The 16,285-nt window shown below is 51.5% G+C and overlaps 1 protein-coding gene across 3 annotated transcripts in view; it reads left to right on the top strand.

Annotated features, from left to right (window-relative positions):
* The first annotated feature begins 3,384 nt into the window (after positions 1-3,384).
* Positions 3,385-16,285, top strand: part of Zbtb16 (zinc finger and BTB domain containing 16) — a 185,136-nt gene continuing 172,235 nt past the window's right edge. Inside the window, exons 1-2 of one of the 3 annotated variants that reach the window (XM_028864850.2) lie at positions 3,385-3,679; positions 6,654-8,011. In XM_028864850.2, coding sequence (XP_028720683.1) covers positions 6,744-8,011 — 1,268 coding nt within the window. In that variant the 5' untranslated portion in view covers positions 3,385-3,679; positions 6,654-6,743. Of the gene's footprint in view, positions 3,680-3,704; positions 3,957-4,975; positions 5,065-6,653; positions 8,012-16,285 lie in introns of those variants that run through there. The other 2 variants (XM_028864851.2, XM_028864852.2) reach the window with 2 other exon arrangements.

Below are 16,285 nucleotides of genomic sequence, written 5' to 3' on the forward strand. Positions count from 1 at the left end.
GGAATACAGAACATGGGGGCATGCACACCACATCGGTGTATTCAGTACTGGGGAATCAAACCCAGGACTTGATGTTTGCTAATCAAGAACTCTAGGGATTAAACTATATCCTCAACCCAAAGAATTAAGACTTTACATTCATATGCAAGTAAAATACTCGAGCACTTGAGTGTCTACTGGATGTTGTATTGTCACTCAAAACTCCCTTCCAGTAGCCTGGGATTCTGAGCCAGGAAGGCAAGTGCAGAAAGCCTTACACGGTAGAGAAGGAGTCACTGGGTCACCGGGTCCTCAGCTCAGTGAGCTACTAACCTCGCCCTGTCCTGGGCGGCAGAGAAAGAGAGGAAATTAAAAGCTTTGCTTGTTTCACTGACTCCTCTCAATAAAGGCTGGCTAATCTAGGCTTGGGCTGTGCAGTCACACAGCGCGATTCAAATCATGTCAGACTCGAACAATCTCTAGGATTCAGCTTCCCCTTCTCGCCAAATGAGGATGGTCACAGAATGCCAACAGGGTTGCTAGGAGGACCAACTGAAACAATATAGGCAACCTGTTAAGATTCACAGGGATGCTCTGAGTGAATCAGTACTCCCACCACCTCCTTCCGGTATGTTTCCCTCAGACCAGATGTATTCTTCCACTAGCTGCGCTTGGAGAGGCTACATGGCTGGGGCTCTAGAGGGAGATGGGGAGGTGAAAGAATGAGGGATTTTGTAGTGGAATCTTCCTTCAGGGTTAGCTCATCTCCGTCTCTGCTTCTAGTGAGTGAGTGAGGCCTCTTGCATTTTGTCAGAAAAACCTTGAATCAAGGTTCCACGCTTTGTTTTGTTTCTGAAGCAAGGTCTCACTTAAGTGCCTGGGGCTGGCCTCAAACTCACAGAGTTTGACCTGTCTGTCTCCAGAGTGCTGGGATAAAAGGCATGCACCACCATGTCCCATGGTTTTTTGCCTTTTTAGGAGTTGGTTTTCCAGTTTCTCTTACCATATCATTGAAGGAAAACACACACACACACACACACATACACACACACACACACACACACACAGAGACAGACAGACAGACAGACAGAAGAGAGATTGTTCCCATGATTTTATAATTTTTCCAGTCTGCTTGGTTTTAGGCGTTACCTTATGAAATCTCTCAACTGGGGACTCTCATCAGCCTTCCAGGACCCAAGGACACAGCTCCAGCTATAAATGGTGGTGCTTTGGGGGTGGGGGCTGCTGCTGTTTATCTGGGCCCAATAAACCTTATCAAACTGCCTAGCGGCCAGCCTTCATCGCTAAGTGGAAATGCTTGGGAGCCCAACACTGGCACTCAGCCCACAGGCTCGCTTGCCTTATCCCCTTTCTGTTACCTTCCCCACCTCTTAAATCCAGGCATTACTCTCTCTTTAACACTTACTAACAAGGGCTGGGCTCTTTAACGGGCAGAGTTTATGAAGCAAGGGAGATTTTCACATACAGTGACTATGGTGGGGTGTGTGTGGGGGGGGGGGTGGAGGCCAGAGCCAGGCAGGAATCATTCTTTCTTTCTCATTGTGTCCACAGATTCTCTTTCTCTGATTTGAGGATTAATGGGAGAATAGGATCAGAGGTTAATTGTGTGCTTCTCCGGTGACTGCTGGAGAGAGGCTGGTAGGTGGATGTGGACCGGAGACAGCAAGCTTTCCTTGGGCAGGAATTCAGCAAGTGCGGTGGTTCTCTAGCAAGGCATCCACAGAACGGCGGTAGGGGGTGGGGGTTGGGGTGGGGGGTAGGCTGTGGTGTGTGTGTGTGTGTGTGTGTGTGTGTGTGTGTGTGTGTGTGTTCCTGCCCCCCTTATGCTCATCCACTCTTGCTTTTTTTCTTTTATGGCAGTTCCTTCTTAACTTTTCCTCAAATCCCTTGTCTTACAGAAGGTTGGCCTTAGCTTGAAAAATCAGGTAGCCTTTAAATAGGATTGCTTCTTGTTGTATACCAAATGACTTCGGGGTGGGGGGGGGAACTCCCCTTGCCTGGTCCATGTGATGTTGCCTATTAGAGGGTAACTCAATCGCTGTTTTCTTCCTTCACTTTTCTAGTGCACCGTTCTGCTGACTCCTCTCTCCCACTCCTAGGCTGAGAACTGGAGTGTCCCTTGCTCACTAGCAACCCCGTGCAGACCGTGTGTAAACTTAGCCCACCTGGTCTTCGTGGGATTTTGTTCCCATTCATCGCCCTTACCTTCCTCCTCCTTTAGCTCGTGGGGCACCAAAATGCGATTCGGTGAGTCCTGTGGGAGATTAGAAGCCCTTGCCAGTCAAGGACACAGCACCCCTCACTGAAAGCCTGGAACCCTCAGGACTTGAGGGTGGGGCTGTGTAGAGCGCCCCTGGGTGGCGCTCTCCACCACACCCCCAACATTGGTGCTCTGGGGCTTTTGCTAGAGGCCAGGGCTCAAGAAAATACCTTCCACCCTCACCCCACCCCCGGCTCAGCTTCTCGCAGCTGGAGGAAGGACACATTTTTCTCTGGTCTCTCTACCCTACGGTTGGTCATCTCAACCCCCTTTAAAAATGGGGATAGCTGCCCAGGGGGAGAAAGTATTTTGGAGAGGCCCAACGCTTTTCCAAGCTTCCACTCGCATGGGAAGGCTGAGCTGAGCTAGGCGCAGGATCTTCAGAACTTTGCATCCAGATTCCTGGGGCCGGGTAAGTAGGGGAGGGGAGAGGATGCCCGAGATTGAGAGTGAAAAAGTTTTACTCAGGCCTTGACCTCAGCTTGCAACTATCCAGATAGCAAAATCGAGACGCCGCCCCCTTACCAGATCTCCACTGGCCCCTCTGGATCTGACTGGCCAAATCCCGCTAACTCAAACGCTCACTCCCTAAGGGCCGGCATGAGAGGCCTGGTTTGGGACTGGGAAACAACCCTTTTAAAACCAATGTCTAGGGTAAGGCAGGATGCAACCCTAATCCGGAGGAAAAGTGAAAGGCTAGATGCCACACACTGAACTGGTGCAAACACTAGAAAACCGTACAAAACTCCGCTCTTGAGCACGGGAGTTGGGGGAGCGGGATACACCACATGCCCATTGGAAATAAGAAACCCGAGGCTAAAGTGGGGACTGCTCCTCCCTCTCATCCTTCTGCCCCATTAGGAGTTGACAGGTCCTCTGCTGCCCCTCTGCCTTGCAACCTTTTGCCCTCTCCGCCTAGCTACGGGGAACGGCCGCTGGCGACCGGGCAGCAGCTAGATGTCAGGCGAAGCCCGGAGCGCCAAGCGCTGGGAGGGGAGGGAAGCGCCCGGGAAGGGAGGGCCGGGCTAGGAACGCGCACGGGCTCCGCCAGGGCGGGGGTGGGGCGGGGTGGGCGGGCCGAGGCCGGCCAGGGGGAGGGGAGGGGGCAGCTGTGGGCAGGGAGCCGGGCTCGGCCGCCAGCACTAAAGATGGAGAGGCGCCGGGGCCTCGCAGGGGAGGGGGCTCGGCGTTGACGTGGGACGCGGCGGAGGCGCCGCAGCCGGTGGTGATTTGCTAACCTAGCGGCAGAGAGGAGTTAAGGGTGATGAGAGCGGGTACTGCGAACTGCCGGGCGATGCCGCCGTTGCCGCCGTGAGATCCGGAGCAACAGTTCCCCAGCAACACCCCTTCCCCGATCCAGGCACACCCCTCATCCCCCCAGGCACGCACACCCACCCCAAGCTCCAGGCTCGGCAAGCGGTGAGTGTGTGTGTGTGTGTGTGTGTGTGTGTAGGGAACACGGGAAGGACACGCACCGCCCAGCGATCGCCTCCCGCCAGGGCGCCCTGGGGCGGGAGAGGTTTAGGCGGGTGGCGCTAGCTCTGGCCACTCGGCCGCTGGGCTCCTGCGGGGCTCTCTGGTTGCTGCTGCTGCAACGATCGCCTGCGCCGGTTGGGGGTCAGCTAGAAAGCGGAGCCCAGGCTGTCAGCTTGGGCGCAGCTGCCTCCCCAACCTTCCTCCTCGGGGCACGGTCCGGGTGAGAGGTGGCAAGCGGGGAGGTCTGCCGGGGCTGCGGGCGCGTGTGGTCGGGATTGGGTGGCTTTGTACAGCTAAGGGCTGGCGGAAGAGCAGAGAGCCTGTGGGTGCTCATATGTATGCGGACCGGTGCGCTTGGCGTGAGATAGGATTGTGCCTTATTTATTTGTGTTTATTCGCTGCCCCGCTGGGGAGCTAGAACCGAAGGAGCCGAGGAGTGGACGTGGGGGGCGGAGGGGAGGGGACTGGTACCGTTTGGGTTTTGTTTTCGTTAGAGAAAAACGTGGTGGGATCTTTTCTTTTTTCTTGGTTGGAGTTGATGCCCCTTTTTAAGGAGAGGGAAGCTTAGAAGAGACTCCGGTGCTCCGGGTCCTCCTCGGCTCTCGGTGGGAGCAGCCGTGGCGCCGGAGCTCGCTGTGCGCTCCCGGCCGCGCACGGTGGGATCCCGGGCTCTGCACCTGATGCATTCGGGATGTCTTTCCCACCCTGGCGCTCCGGCTGCAAGCTTGCCTAGCCCCTCGCACGCTCCCGCACGCGCTCGAAATGCGCACGATCCTGCCAGCCTGCTGACCCACCGGAATGCAAAGACGCGCTCCGCAGCGACTAGCTCGCCTCCTCCCCGCCACGCTCCTAGCGTGTCTAACTCGGGCACGCCGGCAGCTGGTGCGGGAGGCCGGGAACCTTGCTGATGGCTTTCCCGGGGATCCTGATCTTGGGTGGGAGACGGAGGACCCGGAGATCTCTTCTTGCTTGGCCTCCCACCATTCGCCGCAGGGCTTTTGTGCTTCCCCTTCTCCTGCGGGTTGCGCCGCCTGGCCGGCCTAGCAACGCCGTCCAGCGGCTTCGGACCTTCTCCTTTCCCCGGTCTCTTTCGCTTTCCCTGTTTTCTTAGCTCGGTTCCCTTTCTTCCAGGCCCTGACTCCCGGGGAAAAGTTGCTTTACCAAGTTTGCCAAAGTCCTCTGCAAGTCTCGGCGGGGGTCGCTGGGAACGAGGGGTGTGTTGGAAGCGCGATCGATCCTCGGAGCTCTGGCGAGTTAGCGCTTTGCCCAGCGCCGCCTGGCTGATCGCTGCAGCTAGCGACAGTCCGATCGCGGGTGCCGAGCTGCGGGTGAGGGAGAGGGCACCTTGATTTGCCTCAAGGCCCAAAAGGCTCCTTTGGGGAAAGATATTCAGGCAGCAAACCTTCTTTATTTTAGTTCTCCCTCTTAGTCCTCTGAAACTCTGATCTCTGCCGAATGCACACCATGTTCATGAAGCTTTTGATGGACGGATGTCTCACCCTTGTTGATGCCCTGCGTTTCCACTTTGGGGTGGGCAGTAAGAGTGGCCAACCAGTGCTGTTAACCTTTTCTGCATGAGTTTGTGCCTAAGAGTCCTTAAGACTCCTGTTGAGGGTGAAGGCCAGCTCCATGAAGAGTGGGTGAGAAACCTAGTTCTCTCCACCCTCTCCCCAGGCCATTGGCTGTGTGAGGTGTTGGCCACAGCTAGGCAGAAGCTGGGACCTGGGCCCGTTAGGTCTTTCTGTCCATGTCCCAGTGGCTGTTCAGAATTGGGAGCCACTCAGTGATCCAGAACAGGCTACGGGAGAGGCCTTTGTGTTACAACCCCGTCTTCCCCACCTTCTAGACTTAACCAGAGATGCTGGTGCCAATGTCACTTCTAGAGCCATGTCCCATGTCAGTTTTTCTCCTTGTCACTGGGCTTGTAACACCTGGGAGGCATCCAGTCCGGCATGAGCCCTCAAAACTGTTGGGAACACACCTTTCTATGGTGTCTCTCTGCTTTCCCATTTTAGAGCATTCTGTCCATTGGGTGTTTGTGGGCAGAAGGGAAAGGAGAAGACTGTATCATCTTGTATAATTGTATGCAGGCATGTTAATACTCTTCAGCTAGCGCGCGCGCGCGCACACACACACACACACACACACACACACCACACCTTGGACATACACAGTAAGTTTGAGGAACTTGTAGGTAGAAATGACAAGCTAGAATGTGAAGTGTGTGTGTGTGTGTGTGTGTGTGTGTGTGTGTGTGTGTTTACTGCCTAAAAATGGGTAGGCCAGTCCTTTGCGGCCCAGATTCCAGAGTGCAAGGACAGAGGCCATAGAAGACACTGGATGATGGACAGAGGGCATGGTTAGCAGAGGACAGCCCCATTGCTCGTAGATAACAGGGCACCACCATATCTAGCGCCCTGGCTGGATTTGGCTTGTCTCCTAAGGTCATCTCAGGGAAGTAGAACTAGAAAAGCATTGAAGATGAGAGTTTGCTTATAGGGGGTCCGCAGTAAAGCTGAATGCTTCAGTTGACTAAAGGAAAGGGTTAACCCGTTAATTTTAAGCATGTTTGTAAGCCTCCTGGTGGACACTGGTCTTACATGGAAAGTCTCTACTCTCGGGCTTAAAGAATGCCTAGGACTCATTGTGATCTTCATTTCGCTTCATCCAGCAGATGCTACAGAGCAGTTGATTAAACATATGGGGAAGCATAACCTTTTTACTCTCAGAACCCTGGGCTTGTTATGAAGGCTGATTCATAGATTTCTAGGAAGCCCAAGCCCCTTCCATTAAAACCCCCAAGAGCGTCATGCCAGAGTGAAGGCATATTGTAATGTTTGAATTCTTATTTCTAGGGACACTGGGGACATTGTCACTTGCTCAACTCTATTCCCTCTTCTCTTCTTCCTTTCCTCAGTCCCCTCTGCTCGCCCAGGAAGCCTACCCTGCCCCACCACGCAGAGCAAAGAAGGAAAGAGAGCCCCATGCCTGAGCCAAGGGGAGCATCATGGATCTGACAAAGATGGGTATGATCCAGCTGCAGAACCCTAGCCACCCTACGGGGCTGCTGTGCAAGGCCAACCAGATGCGACTGGCCGGGACTTTGTGCGATGTGGTCATCATGGTGGACAGCCAGGAGTTCCATGCCCACCGGACGGTGCTGGCCTGCACCAGCAAGATGTTTGAGATTCTCTTCCACCGAAACAGCCAGCACTATACCCTGGACTTCCTCTCGCCAAAGACCTTCCAGCAGATTCTGGAGTATGCCTACACAGCCACACTGCAAGCTAAGGCAGAGGACCTGGATGACCTGCTGTATGCAGCTGAAATCCTGGAAATCGAGTACCTGGAGGAGCAGTGCCTGAAGATCCTGGAGACCATCCAGGCATCCGATGACAATGACGCAGAGGCCACCATGGCTGATGGTGGGGGCGAAGAAGAAGAGGACCGCAAGGCTCGATACCTCAAGAACATCTTCATCTCGAAGCATTCCAGCGAGGAGAGTGGGTATGCCAGCGTGGCTGGACAGAGCCTCCCTGGGCCTATGGTGGACCAGAGCCCTTCGGTCTCCACCTCTTTTGGTCTTTCAGCCATGAGTCCTACCAAGGCAGCAGTGGACAGTTTGATGACCATAGGACAGTCTCTCCTGCAAGGAACTCTTCAGCCACCTGCAGGGCCTGAAGAGCCCACACTGGTGGGGGGTGGGCGGCACCCTGGGGTGGCTGAGGTCAAGACAGAGATGATGCAGGTAGATGAAGTCCCTGGCCAGGACAGCCCTGGGGCAGCTGAGTCCAGCATCTCAGGAGGGATCGGGGACAAGCTTGAAGAAAGGAGCAAAGAGGGGCCTGGGACTCCCACTAGAAGCAGCGTCATCACCAGTGCCAGGGAGCTTCATTATGGGCGAGAAGAGAGTGGTGAGCAGCCGTCCCCTCCTGTTGAAGCTGGTCAGGGACCCCCCGGGCGACAGGAGCCCCTGGTACCCCCAGTGGAGAAGCATTTGGGCATCTACTCAGTGTTGCCCAACCATAAGGCCGATGCTGTGTTGAGCATGCCGTCGTCAGGGACCTCTGGTCTCCATGTGCAACCTGCCCTGGCCGTCTCCATGGACTTCAGCACCTATGGGGGCCTGCTGCCTCAGGGCTTCATCCAGAGGGAGCTGTTCAGCAAGCTGGGTGAGCTGGCTGTGGGCATGAAGGCCGAGAGCCGTCCTCTGGGGGAGCAGTGCAGCGTGTGTGGGGTCGAGCTTCCGGACAACGAGGCCGTGGAGCAGCACAGGTAACCCCCTGCCCCAGCCTTGCACATCTCCGGTCCCTGATGGCGTTCCTTTATGCCTGGCCCATCCTGAATCTGGGGACCTGACTCCTCTGTGTTCCTTAAAAAAAATAAAAGCGAAACCAAACCACTCTTTCCCATACTGAGGCATAGGAGGGCCCATAGTTAATTATAAGAGGATGGGGAGAGGAAATGGTGTCTGTCCAAAGCATTAGGGAACCCATGGACCCAGCTCCTAGGCCTTCTTTTCTGTTTTGCTTCTGGGCTTCCATCTGGTTTTCCTGTGGTTTGATCTCTGCTTTTGTTTTGCCCAGAGTGACTAACTGTTGAATGCAAGAAAAAGGGCAGGAAGTGGGGATTCAGGCTGAGGGTCTCCTGTGGCCAGGGATCGAGCCACGTTATCAGGCTTTGGCTTTTCCTACCCCTACTGGCCAGGGTTTGTGTAATGGCAGGCCATTGTCTTCAGCCTAGGACAGTAGCATGGCTTGGATGTTGTTCAAGTCCTACACGTACTCGGAGGACCCAAACATCTGTTGTGGGAGACACATTGTGAGGCAGAGGAGGTTTTAGTCCAAATCAAGGAGAAGGACGCCTGTGAGAGTTTTGGTCTTACAGTTTGTTTAGTCTCTTATCCCCTCTGCGATCACAAGGGCTAGCCTTGGCTGCCCTCTGGCTCTCTGCACAATGACCCCCCCCCCCTTTTGAATTCTTGTGACACACTTGGTTCAGGATCAGTGCTTTACCTGGAATTGCACATTTTTTGCAATGTCCTTAAGAGGTAGGTAGTGTTTCTTTTACTAATACACAAGAAAATGCTGAGACGAAGTCCTTAGCAAGGCAGAGAGATTCCAACTAAGACTTAACCTCTCATGCATTGTGGTTCCAGCCATCCAGTGAAGAAGAGGATCTGCACCTTCCTGCAGAACAGGTGGGGGAGCATTGACCAGTGCTCATCAGAGAGGGAGGCAACAGTGGGTTTGTCTTTTCTGTTTGCCATAAACTATAAGCCCCTCGTTCTCATCCCTCATCCCTGGGTCTGATGAGTTGTGCCCACAAATCCGGTTTTCTGTCGTCATGGATGCTAACCTTTCGCACAACTTCCGGCTGGCTGTTTTGATGATCTTGGGCGGATTTTCCACTTTTGTATGCATTCTCCCCTTCCTCCATTCCTGTTGCTTATTCAGGGGACCTGAGGTGGGTGGGAAACTGATACAATCACCTCTAGCCGCAGCTTGCTCCGAAGTTCTCTGATTGGCCGCTGTGGGCTGTACCCTAAGGAAAGTGGCACTCAGCTAAAAGTAGCCATTTTCCCCACAGTGATACATAAAATAACAATTGCGGATATGTGTCTTCTTGGTACTTGGTCTGCTCAGAAATAGACTGACGAAAGTATGCTTGTTTTTGCTTACATTTTCCTTAAGAGGAAACCCCCTCCCAAACCTGACCGGATAAGTCTATCATCTTCTCCACATGTGAACATGCGGTGGAAAGTGGGGTATGATAGAAAGTCACTTTTTAAGGTCACTCTTGGGGTGGGGGTGAGGCTGGAGAGACGGTTCGGTTGGTAAAGTGCTTGCTCTGCAAGCGTGGGGACCCGAGTTTGGATCCCAGTGTAAAAAGCCGTGCACACCACCAAAAGGCCAAGCCCAGCAAAATGCATCTGTAATCCTAGCCCTGGGGAGGTGGGGATAGACAGACCCTGGGTCTTTCCAGCCAGTCAGCCTGATCTACAAGTTCCATGTTCAACGAGAGGATTGGCGTGGAGAACAATTGAAGAAGATGCCTAATGTGACTTCTGACCCCCACAAGCGCACTCATGCATAGCAGTGTGCACACACAAATAAAAGGCTTTCTTTTCGGATTTGTTTTATAGAAAATTTATCTTATTGGTTTTGAGACAAGATCTTACTGCAATAACCATAGATAGCTTGGAACTAGCTCTGGAGACCAGACTGGACTTGAACTCACAGAGCCCTACCTGTTTCTGCCTCTGGTCAGGAGGGTTGGGATTAAGATTGTGTACCAAATGCCTGGCCTTTTTTCTAGTTCTTGTGTCTCCCAAGCCTTCCTTCCAGAACTAAGAGTTCTCAATGAGCCTGTGTACATAGTTTTCTTTCTACTAGAGAAGGCCGAAAAAGATGGACCTGTCCCGAGAGTTCTGGGTTCTCATGTGATGGGACCCTGATGGGAAGAAATGATGCTTGACTGAGCTGAATCTCAAAGGGCTGGGAGGAGTAAACTAGCCCTGTGCATGGGAAGCATCTTCAGTATTCTTCCAGCTTTCTGAGGTTGGCTTTAAGGGTTGATGCTGATTGAAGTGACATCCAGAGTCACTGGAGCTGTGGCCACCATGTAGTCACCATGAAAGCGAAGAACTCACCCTCTCTCTTCAAGGCAGTCCTAGCCTCCTTTTTGTGTCTTCCCGTTGGCTCTGAGCTCTAATGTGTGGGGTTCCGAACAGTCCCGTCTACTGGAGCCTGTGTGAGGTGGTGTAGACTATGTTCCTGTCCTCATAACCTTATAACAATGTGGCTCGAATCTGGAGTCCTTGGTGCTACACTGTGGGCTGCTGAAAGAAAAAAAAAATGAGCTTTTGACTGAGGGTTGAAATGAGATGGTCATCCCAAGCAGCTAAAGTGTGAGATCTCAGGAAATCAAGGGAGAGAGAAGATCTCCTCCCTCTCCCTCTCCCTCTCCCTCTCCCTCTCCCTCCCTCCCTCTCTCTCTCTCTCTCTCTCTCTCTCTCTCTCTCTCTCTCTGTGTGTGTGTGTGTGTGTGTGTGTGTGTATTGCGCACTCTACCCCTGGCTAGATGCTCTTTATGGGAGGCCTTTCCTCTCCTCCCTCCAGGCACCAGGATTAAAGCACCACCTCTCCATTCCCCACTGCTCTCTGTGCATTGCCCCCTTCCCACCTATCAGCAATCTGAGGAATGTTCAGTGGAAGAAAAATCATCACAGCTACCAGCGCAAACAGAAAGGCAAGATAGAAAAATCAGATGCCAGGAAACTGTGGGAATTGGCTGGGATCCTAACAGGGATGGCTATGATAGGGTAGAGGCCACAAGGCTTGTTTTATTTTAAGCCAGCAGGTTAAAGTGTTGGTACAGATGAAGTATTTGGCATTTATTCTTGCTTTGGGGTTAAAGAAAGGGCAGAGTTGTGGAGAAGCAAGGCATAGGTTTCCCTATAACTTGATCCCAACCTGGTATGGCATGATGGGAGCACCTCTTGGCTGGACAGAGAATGGTAATGAAACATAGTGGGATTGAGTGTCATGATTCCTGTACCAGATGGGAGGGTATCAAGGAAATAGCAGATGGAAGAAGGATGGATGGATGGATGGATGGATGGATGGATGGATGAATGGATGGAAAGATCAGACAGGAACATCACTTGGATAAACCAGGTGGCCTTATTTAACTAACAGAACCCAAAGGAAGCTAGCCAGTGAGAAGACACGATTGATCAGCAGTCTTCTCTAGATTCTGGACCCAACAGGTCCCCAGTCTGTGGGAGAGGGGACCCTATCTGGCTTCTGGAAGTCCAGCATCTCCTAGTTGATGCTCACCTGTCTCCTTTCTCTGAAAAGCTGCTGCAGTTCTGTTTGTGAGTTGGTCTGGATGTGGTCTCGGATCCAGCTCACCTGGGTCAGATGCTCCTTTTCATCCCCAACTTTATGCCGTGTACAATAACCTTACAAGAGCAGCGTCGTTGACTGTGAAGACACAGTCCTCGTTTATGGCTGTGTCTATCCCACACGCGAGACAGCTTTTGTTTTACTTCTGACCTTAGTGCTGCCGAATGAGAGTAGGGCTTAGATCTTCTATGGGAGCCTCTACCAGATCAAACACTGAGCAGCCCTCAGGTCAGATCAGCAGCTCTGCTGCATAGTGGGAACTCGTACTTAGTTCTGCAAGGGAGGCGCAGGCACCAAGGAATGATCTTGGCTGTCTCCCCAAACCCACCTGCGTAGAGCTCTTCCCCAAGCTTCCTGGGGCTGGCTAGAGGACACATGAACCACGTAGCTGGGATGCTGGAGGTCTGTCTGCTCAGCTAGCCTCTCTCTCACAGACTCTGTTTTCAGTGAGGGACCATGCAGAGGTCAGATGGCTTGTTTTGAGACAGGATTTAGTGTACCCCAGGTAGCTGCAAACTTACTATACAGCTAGGGGTGGCCTTCTTCGGATTTTTGATCCTCCTGCTCCCACCCCCTGAAATGCTGGGAACCACCACACCTAGTGCTTGTGGTGCTGAGGAGCTAGGGCTTTGTGTATGCTAGGAAAGCACTTTACCAACTGAGTACACGCACCCTATCAACTGAGCACATGCACCCTACCAACTGAGTACACACACACTACCAACTGAGTACACACACCCTACTAACTGAGCACATGCACCCTACCAACTGAACAGTGCATCCTACTGCCAACTGAGTACACACACCCTACCAACTGAGTACACACACCCTACCAACTGTGTACACACACCCTACCAACTGAGTACACACACCCTACCAACTGAGTGACGCACTCTGCCAACTGAACAATGCACCCTACCACCAACTGAGCACACACACTCTACCAACTGAGGCTTCCCCAGTTTTCTTCTTCTTCTCCTTCTTCTCCTCCTCCTCCTTCTTCTTCTTCCTTCTCCTCCTCCTCCTCTTCCTCCTCTTCCCCCCAACCCCCATCTCTCTCTCAGTTCACACTATAGCCCAGACTAGCCTTGAACTCCCCTTGCCCCCCCTGCCGCAACATCCCAGATGCTGAGATTGTATGTCTGAGCTGCCATGTTTGGCTTCTAGGCACCTCTGAGGCCACACCAACTTCTTATAGAACAAGGTGAATTGTGGAGTGATGAGAGCCCAGCAGCCACGTTAATAATGCCCACTTTCTGCTGTGGTGCTCTATCTTCTTGTAAAACACGTCTCTCTCCTAACTCACAGCCTTCTGAGGGAGTGTGTGTGTGTGTGTGTGTGTGTGTGTGTGTGTGTGTGTGAGAGAGAGAGAGAGAGAGAGAGAGAGAGAGAGAGAGAGAGAGAGAGAGAGAGAGAAAGATTCCTAGCTCTGTGATTACGAAGTCAGAGAAGCTCTGAAAGCTAAAAGGTTTTGTGTAAGTTTGCAGCAAACTCATTTAGCGGCAAAAGCTGATGCGAGACTATATTTATCCTGCTTTATTTTGAATATTCATATGTTTTGCTGCAAAAATATTAATGTGTTTGATTACAGAGTGCTGCCCTAGATGCCACTGGAGCTGTTAAACACAGGTCCCAATGAGCCTACCATCTGCGCAGTTCTGATTTCTGAAGCACCTAGCGGGTTTGGATAAGTGGTCTTGGGATAGTATCAAGCCCCCCAACTTAGAGATAAAGAAAAGTTTTGAAAACAAGTGAATGGCTTGCTGATGGTCACACAGCTATAAATGATTAGGGCCAGGCACTCTGCTTGCCTTCTAGCTCATGGGCCTTGGGCACGCTGCAGCAGGCCTTATAAGAACATGGACAGTGCTGTTCTGGCTCAGCTCCATCTGACCTCGTCTTTAGGTACCAGCACCATCCCTAAACTGCCAGACTTGGAGGCTTCAACCATCTTCCTTGACGTCAGTTCTAAAGGTCAGGTGTATCCAGGCTTTGCTTAGTAGCTATTTACAGCTACTATGTCATTCACAGATTTGCTCCAATCCTATTCAGACCCATTGCTGTTTCCTGTAAGTATCCTTTCGGGGGTGATGAATGATTCTGTCCCTAACCTCCTGGGCTCATGGAAACCTGGTCTTTTGGAGAGGTCTGTGGCTGTGAAGAGAAGTGAGGTGGCCAAGTCTTTGCCAGTGGTGCGTCCTCATGTCCAGCTGCTTTGGAGGCTAAGGCTCTGAGTTATCTGCGTTGTTGCTGCCCCCTTTCCATCCTGAGCTTTCTTTTCTGACTTTGATGAGCACTTGCTGGGTTGTTGGTTCATTGTGTTTTGGAATTTGCATTGTGGGATCTGACAGCCGAGATGAAGATCAGTTTGATTTCCTTCTGTCTGCACTCAGCTGTGTTTGGGGATTTTTTTTTTTTTTTTTTTTTTTTTTTGAGACTGGGTCTCACTCTACACCCCTGACTGTCCTGGAACTCACTATGTAGACCAGGCTGGCCTTGAACTCACAGATATGCTTGCCTCTGCCTTCCAAGTTCTGAGACTAAAGGTGTGCTCCACCATGCCCAACTTACCCATACGAGATCTAGAATGAACTCTTGAAACTTTCGTAAACCTGCATGTTTTAGGAAAATGCTAGAGTTTTTAAAATGTTCTTAACCCAAATGGCTAGACTCAAATTCCACTTTTGATTTCTAGCTAATTCGGTGTGTGTGTGTGTGTGTGTGTGTGTGTGTGTTGACTTTAAAATACATACAACTGAAAGTTCAAGTGTAAGACTTAAGAGTCTTGCAAAATGAAGATAAGAGGTGACGAGGGTTCTTGAATGTTCCATGATAACTAAAAGTTATGTTTGGCATCTTAGGTGAAAGGGGTGACTCTTCCATAGTTACTCTGATAGATAAAGATTGTCACAGAGCCCTTTACCACCTCCAACCCCATGTTTTATACATAGTGAATGTGCTCCTATTGACTCTGGTCAGAATGCTAATTTTATCACTTACTGGCTGTGTGATTGGGGTTGTGGTAGTTAACCTCTACAGGCTGTCTGTTCATTTATGAAGTGGGATAATAATAACCGTACCTACCCAAGGGGTCATTATAAGGAGGGAGCAACCTGTAAGTATTTGCAAAACATGGAAATGCATAGTGCCTAGGTTCCGTAGGTGGATGCCATTTGGTATCCATCACTGTTGTGCAGAAGGCCATGCCCACAGCACAGGCCCGTGTGCTCCTCTGTCTTCCCTGGGAAGTGGACCAGTGCACTCTCATGTCCGGGGTACGCCTTGTCCCATTGGCCCAGGGTCTGGCGAATTATTCCAGGTCTTGAAATTTAGCTGGACAGTGCTGCTGCTGTCTGGTTGGTCCAAACACAGAGCACAGATGTGGTGTCCACTCTTTGTTCACAGGGCTCAGTGTGTGTCGGGGGGCACTTTGGTGGAGGTGATATGGGGCACACATGTACCACCTTACTTTACTGCAGGCAGTCTTGGGCAGGGCTCACATGAATGATGGGGGCTGAGAACTCTCTCTCTGAGGATCCTTCCCAGAGTGGTTCAGGGACAGTATTCTGTGCTTGTTACATGTCAGTTTCTGGGCTGAGTGCACTCATGAGATCTGCTTAATTCTTAGCTGACTTGTAAGGAAGGTGTTAGTTTCACATTTCTGATGGCCAAGGAAAGTCCAGGAGGTTAGTCGACTTTATGGAAAGCAGGAGAGGGTGCCAGGATTAGCGCTTTAGTCTTCTGATTCATTTTCCTTGAAGCTAAGGGACCAGTTCTGGTCTCTCATTTCTCCTGGTGGCTTCAGAAGAGGTCAGTCACCTGCACATGGCATAGTGGACAGGTGTTTATGGGCCCAGACCACACAGATCCGGGAAATCTGGTGTCACATCTTACTGACGGAGTGACCAGCTTCTAGAGGTACAAGCTTTTATGCTGACTAGAAAACAGAAAAACAGATAAAGGGAGAGAAAAAAAAGACCCATTTTCAAAAATAAAAACTCCAAGTTGTTAATTCCATGCCAGCATAATCAGAAATCCCCCTTTCTACTGTTTCCCCTTAAAAGCCCCTGTGTCCTTATTATGCTGGCTCAGTCTGAAAAAACTATGGTTGGGTTTTGCCTATGCGAGGCTTAACTCTGCAGCTGTGGGGAGGGGCTCCAGCCCTTTCTTGTCAGCATGGAAACTTTGCCTAAAACTCCCCCAAATCCTGTTTGAGTCTCAGTTCTGAACTCACTTTCCACTCTGACCCTGAGACCCGATTTTCTTCAGTGTGAACAGATTGTGTTCAGGGTTACGGGAGGAAGGAGCTGGGTTAGGTAAGAGAAGGGACTTCCTGGGACAGCATGGCAATGCTGAGGAAACTACTAAAAGACCCCGTCACGGATGTTTTGATGAAGAGGAAAAAGAAAAAATGCTAGTTTTGTCTAAGTTCTTTACAGCCAACAGGAATCCTCAGAAAGTAAAGACGTACAGCGCATGGGCACTGGAGCCATCAGATGAGCTAAAAATAAGATCCGCACTCCATCAAACCATTTACCTTTGCAGAGGATGGGTGGTGGTATGTGGAAGCAAAACCAAGTTAACTGGTAGCAGCAGGGATGGGGTAAGAAGTTGCCTACCTACCTTCCACTTCCTTTGT

This window comes from Peromyscus leucopus, chromosome 7 (assembly GCF_004664715.2).
Source record: "Peromyscus leucopus breed LL Stock chromosome 7, UCI_PerLeu_2.1, whole genome shotgun sequence".
NCBI lineage: Eukaryota > Metazoa > Chordata > Mammalia > Rodentia > Cricetidae > Peromyscus > Peromyscus leucopus.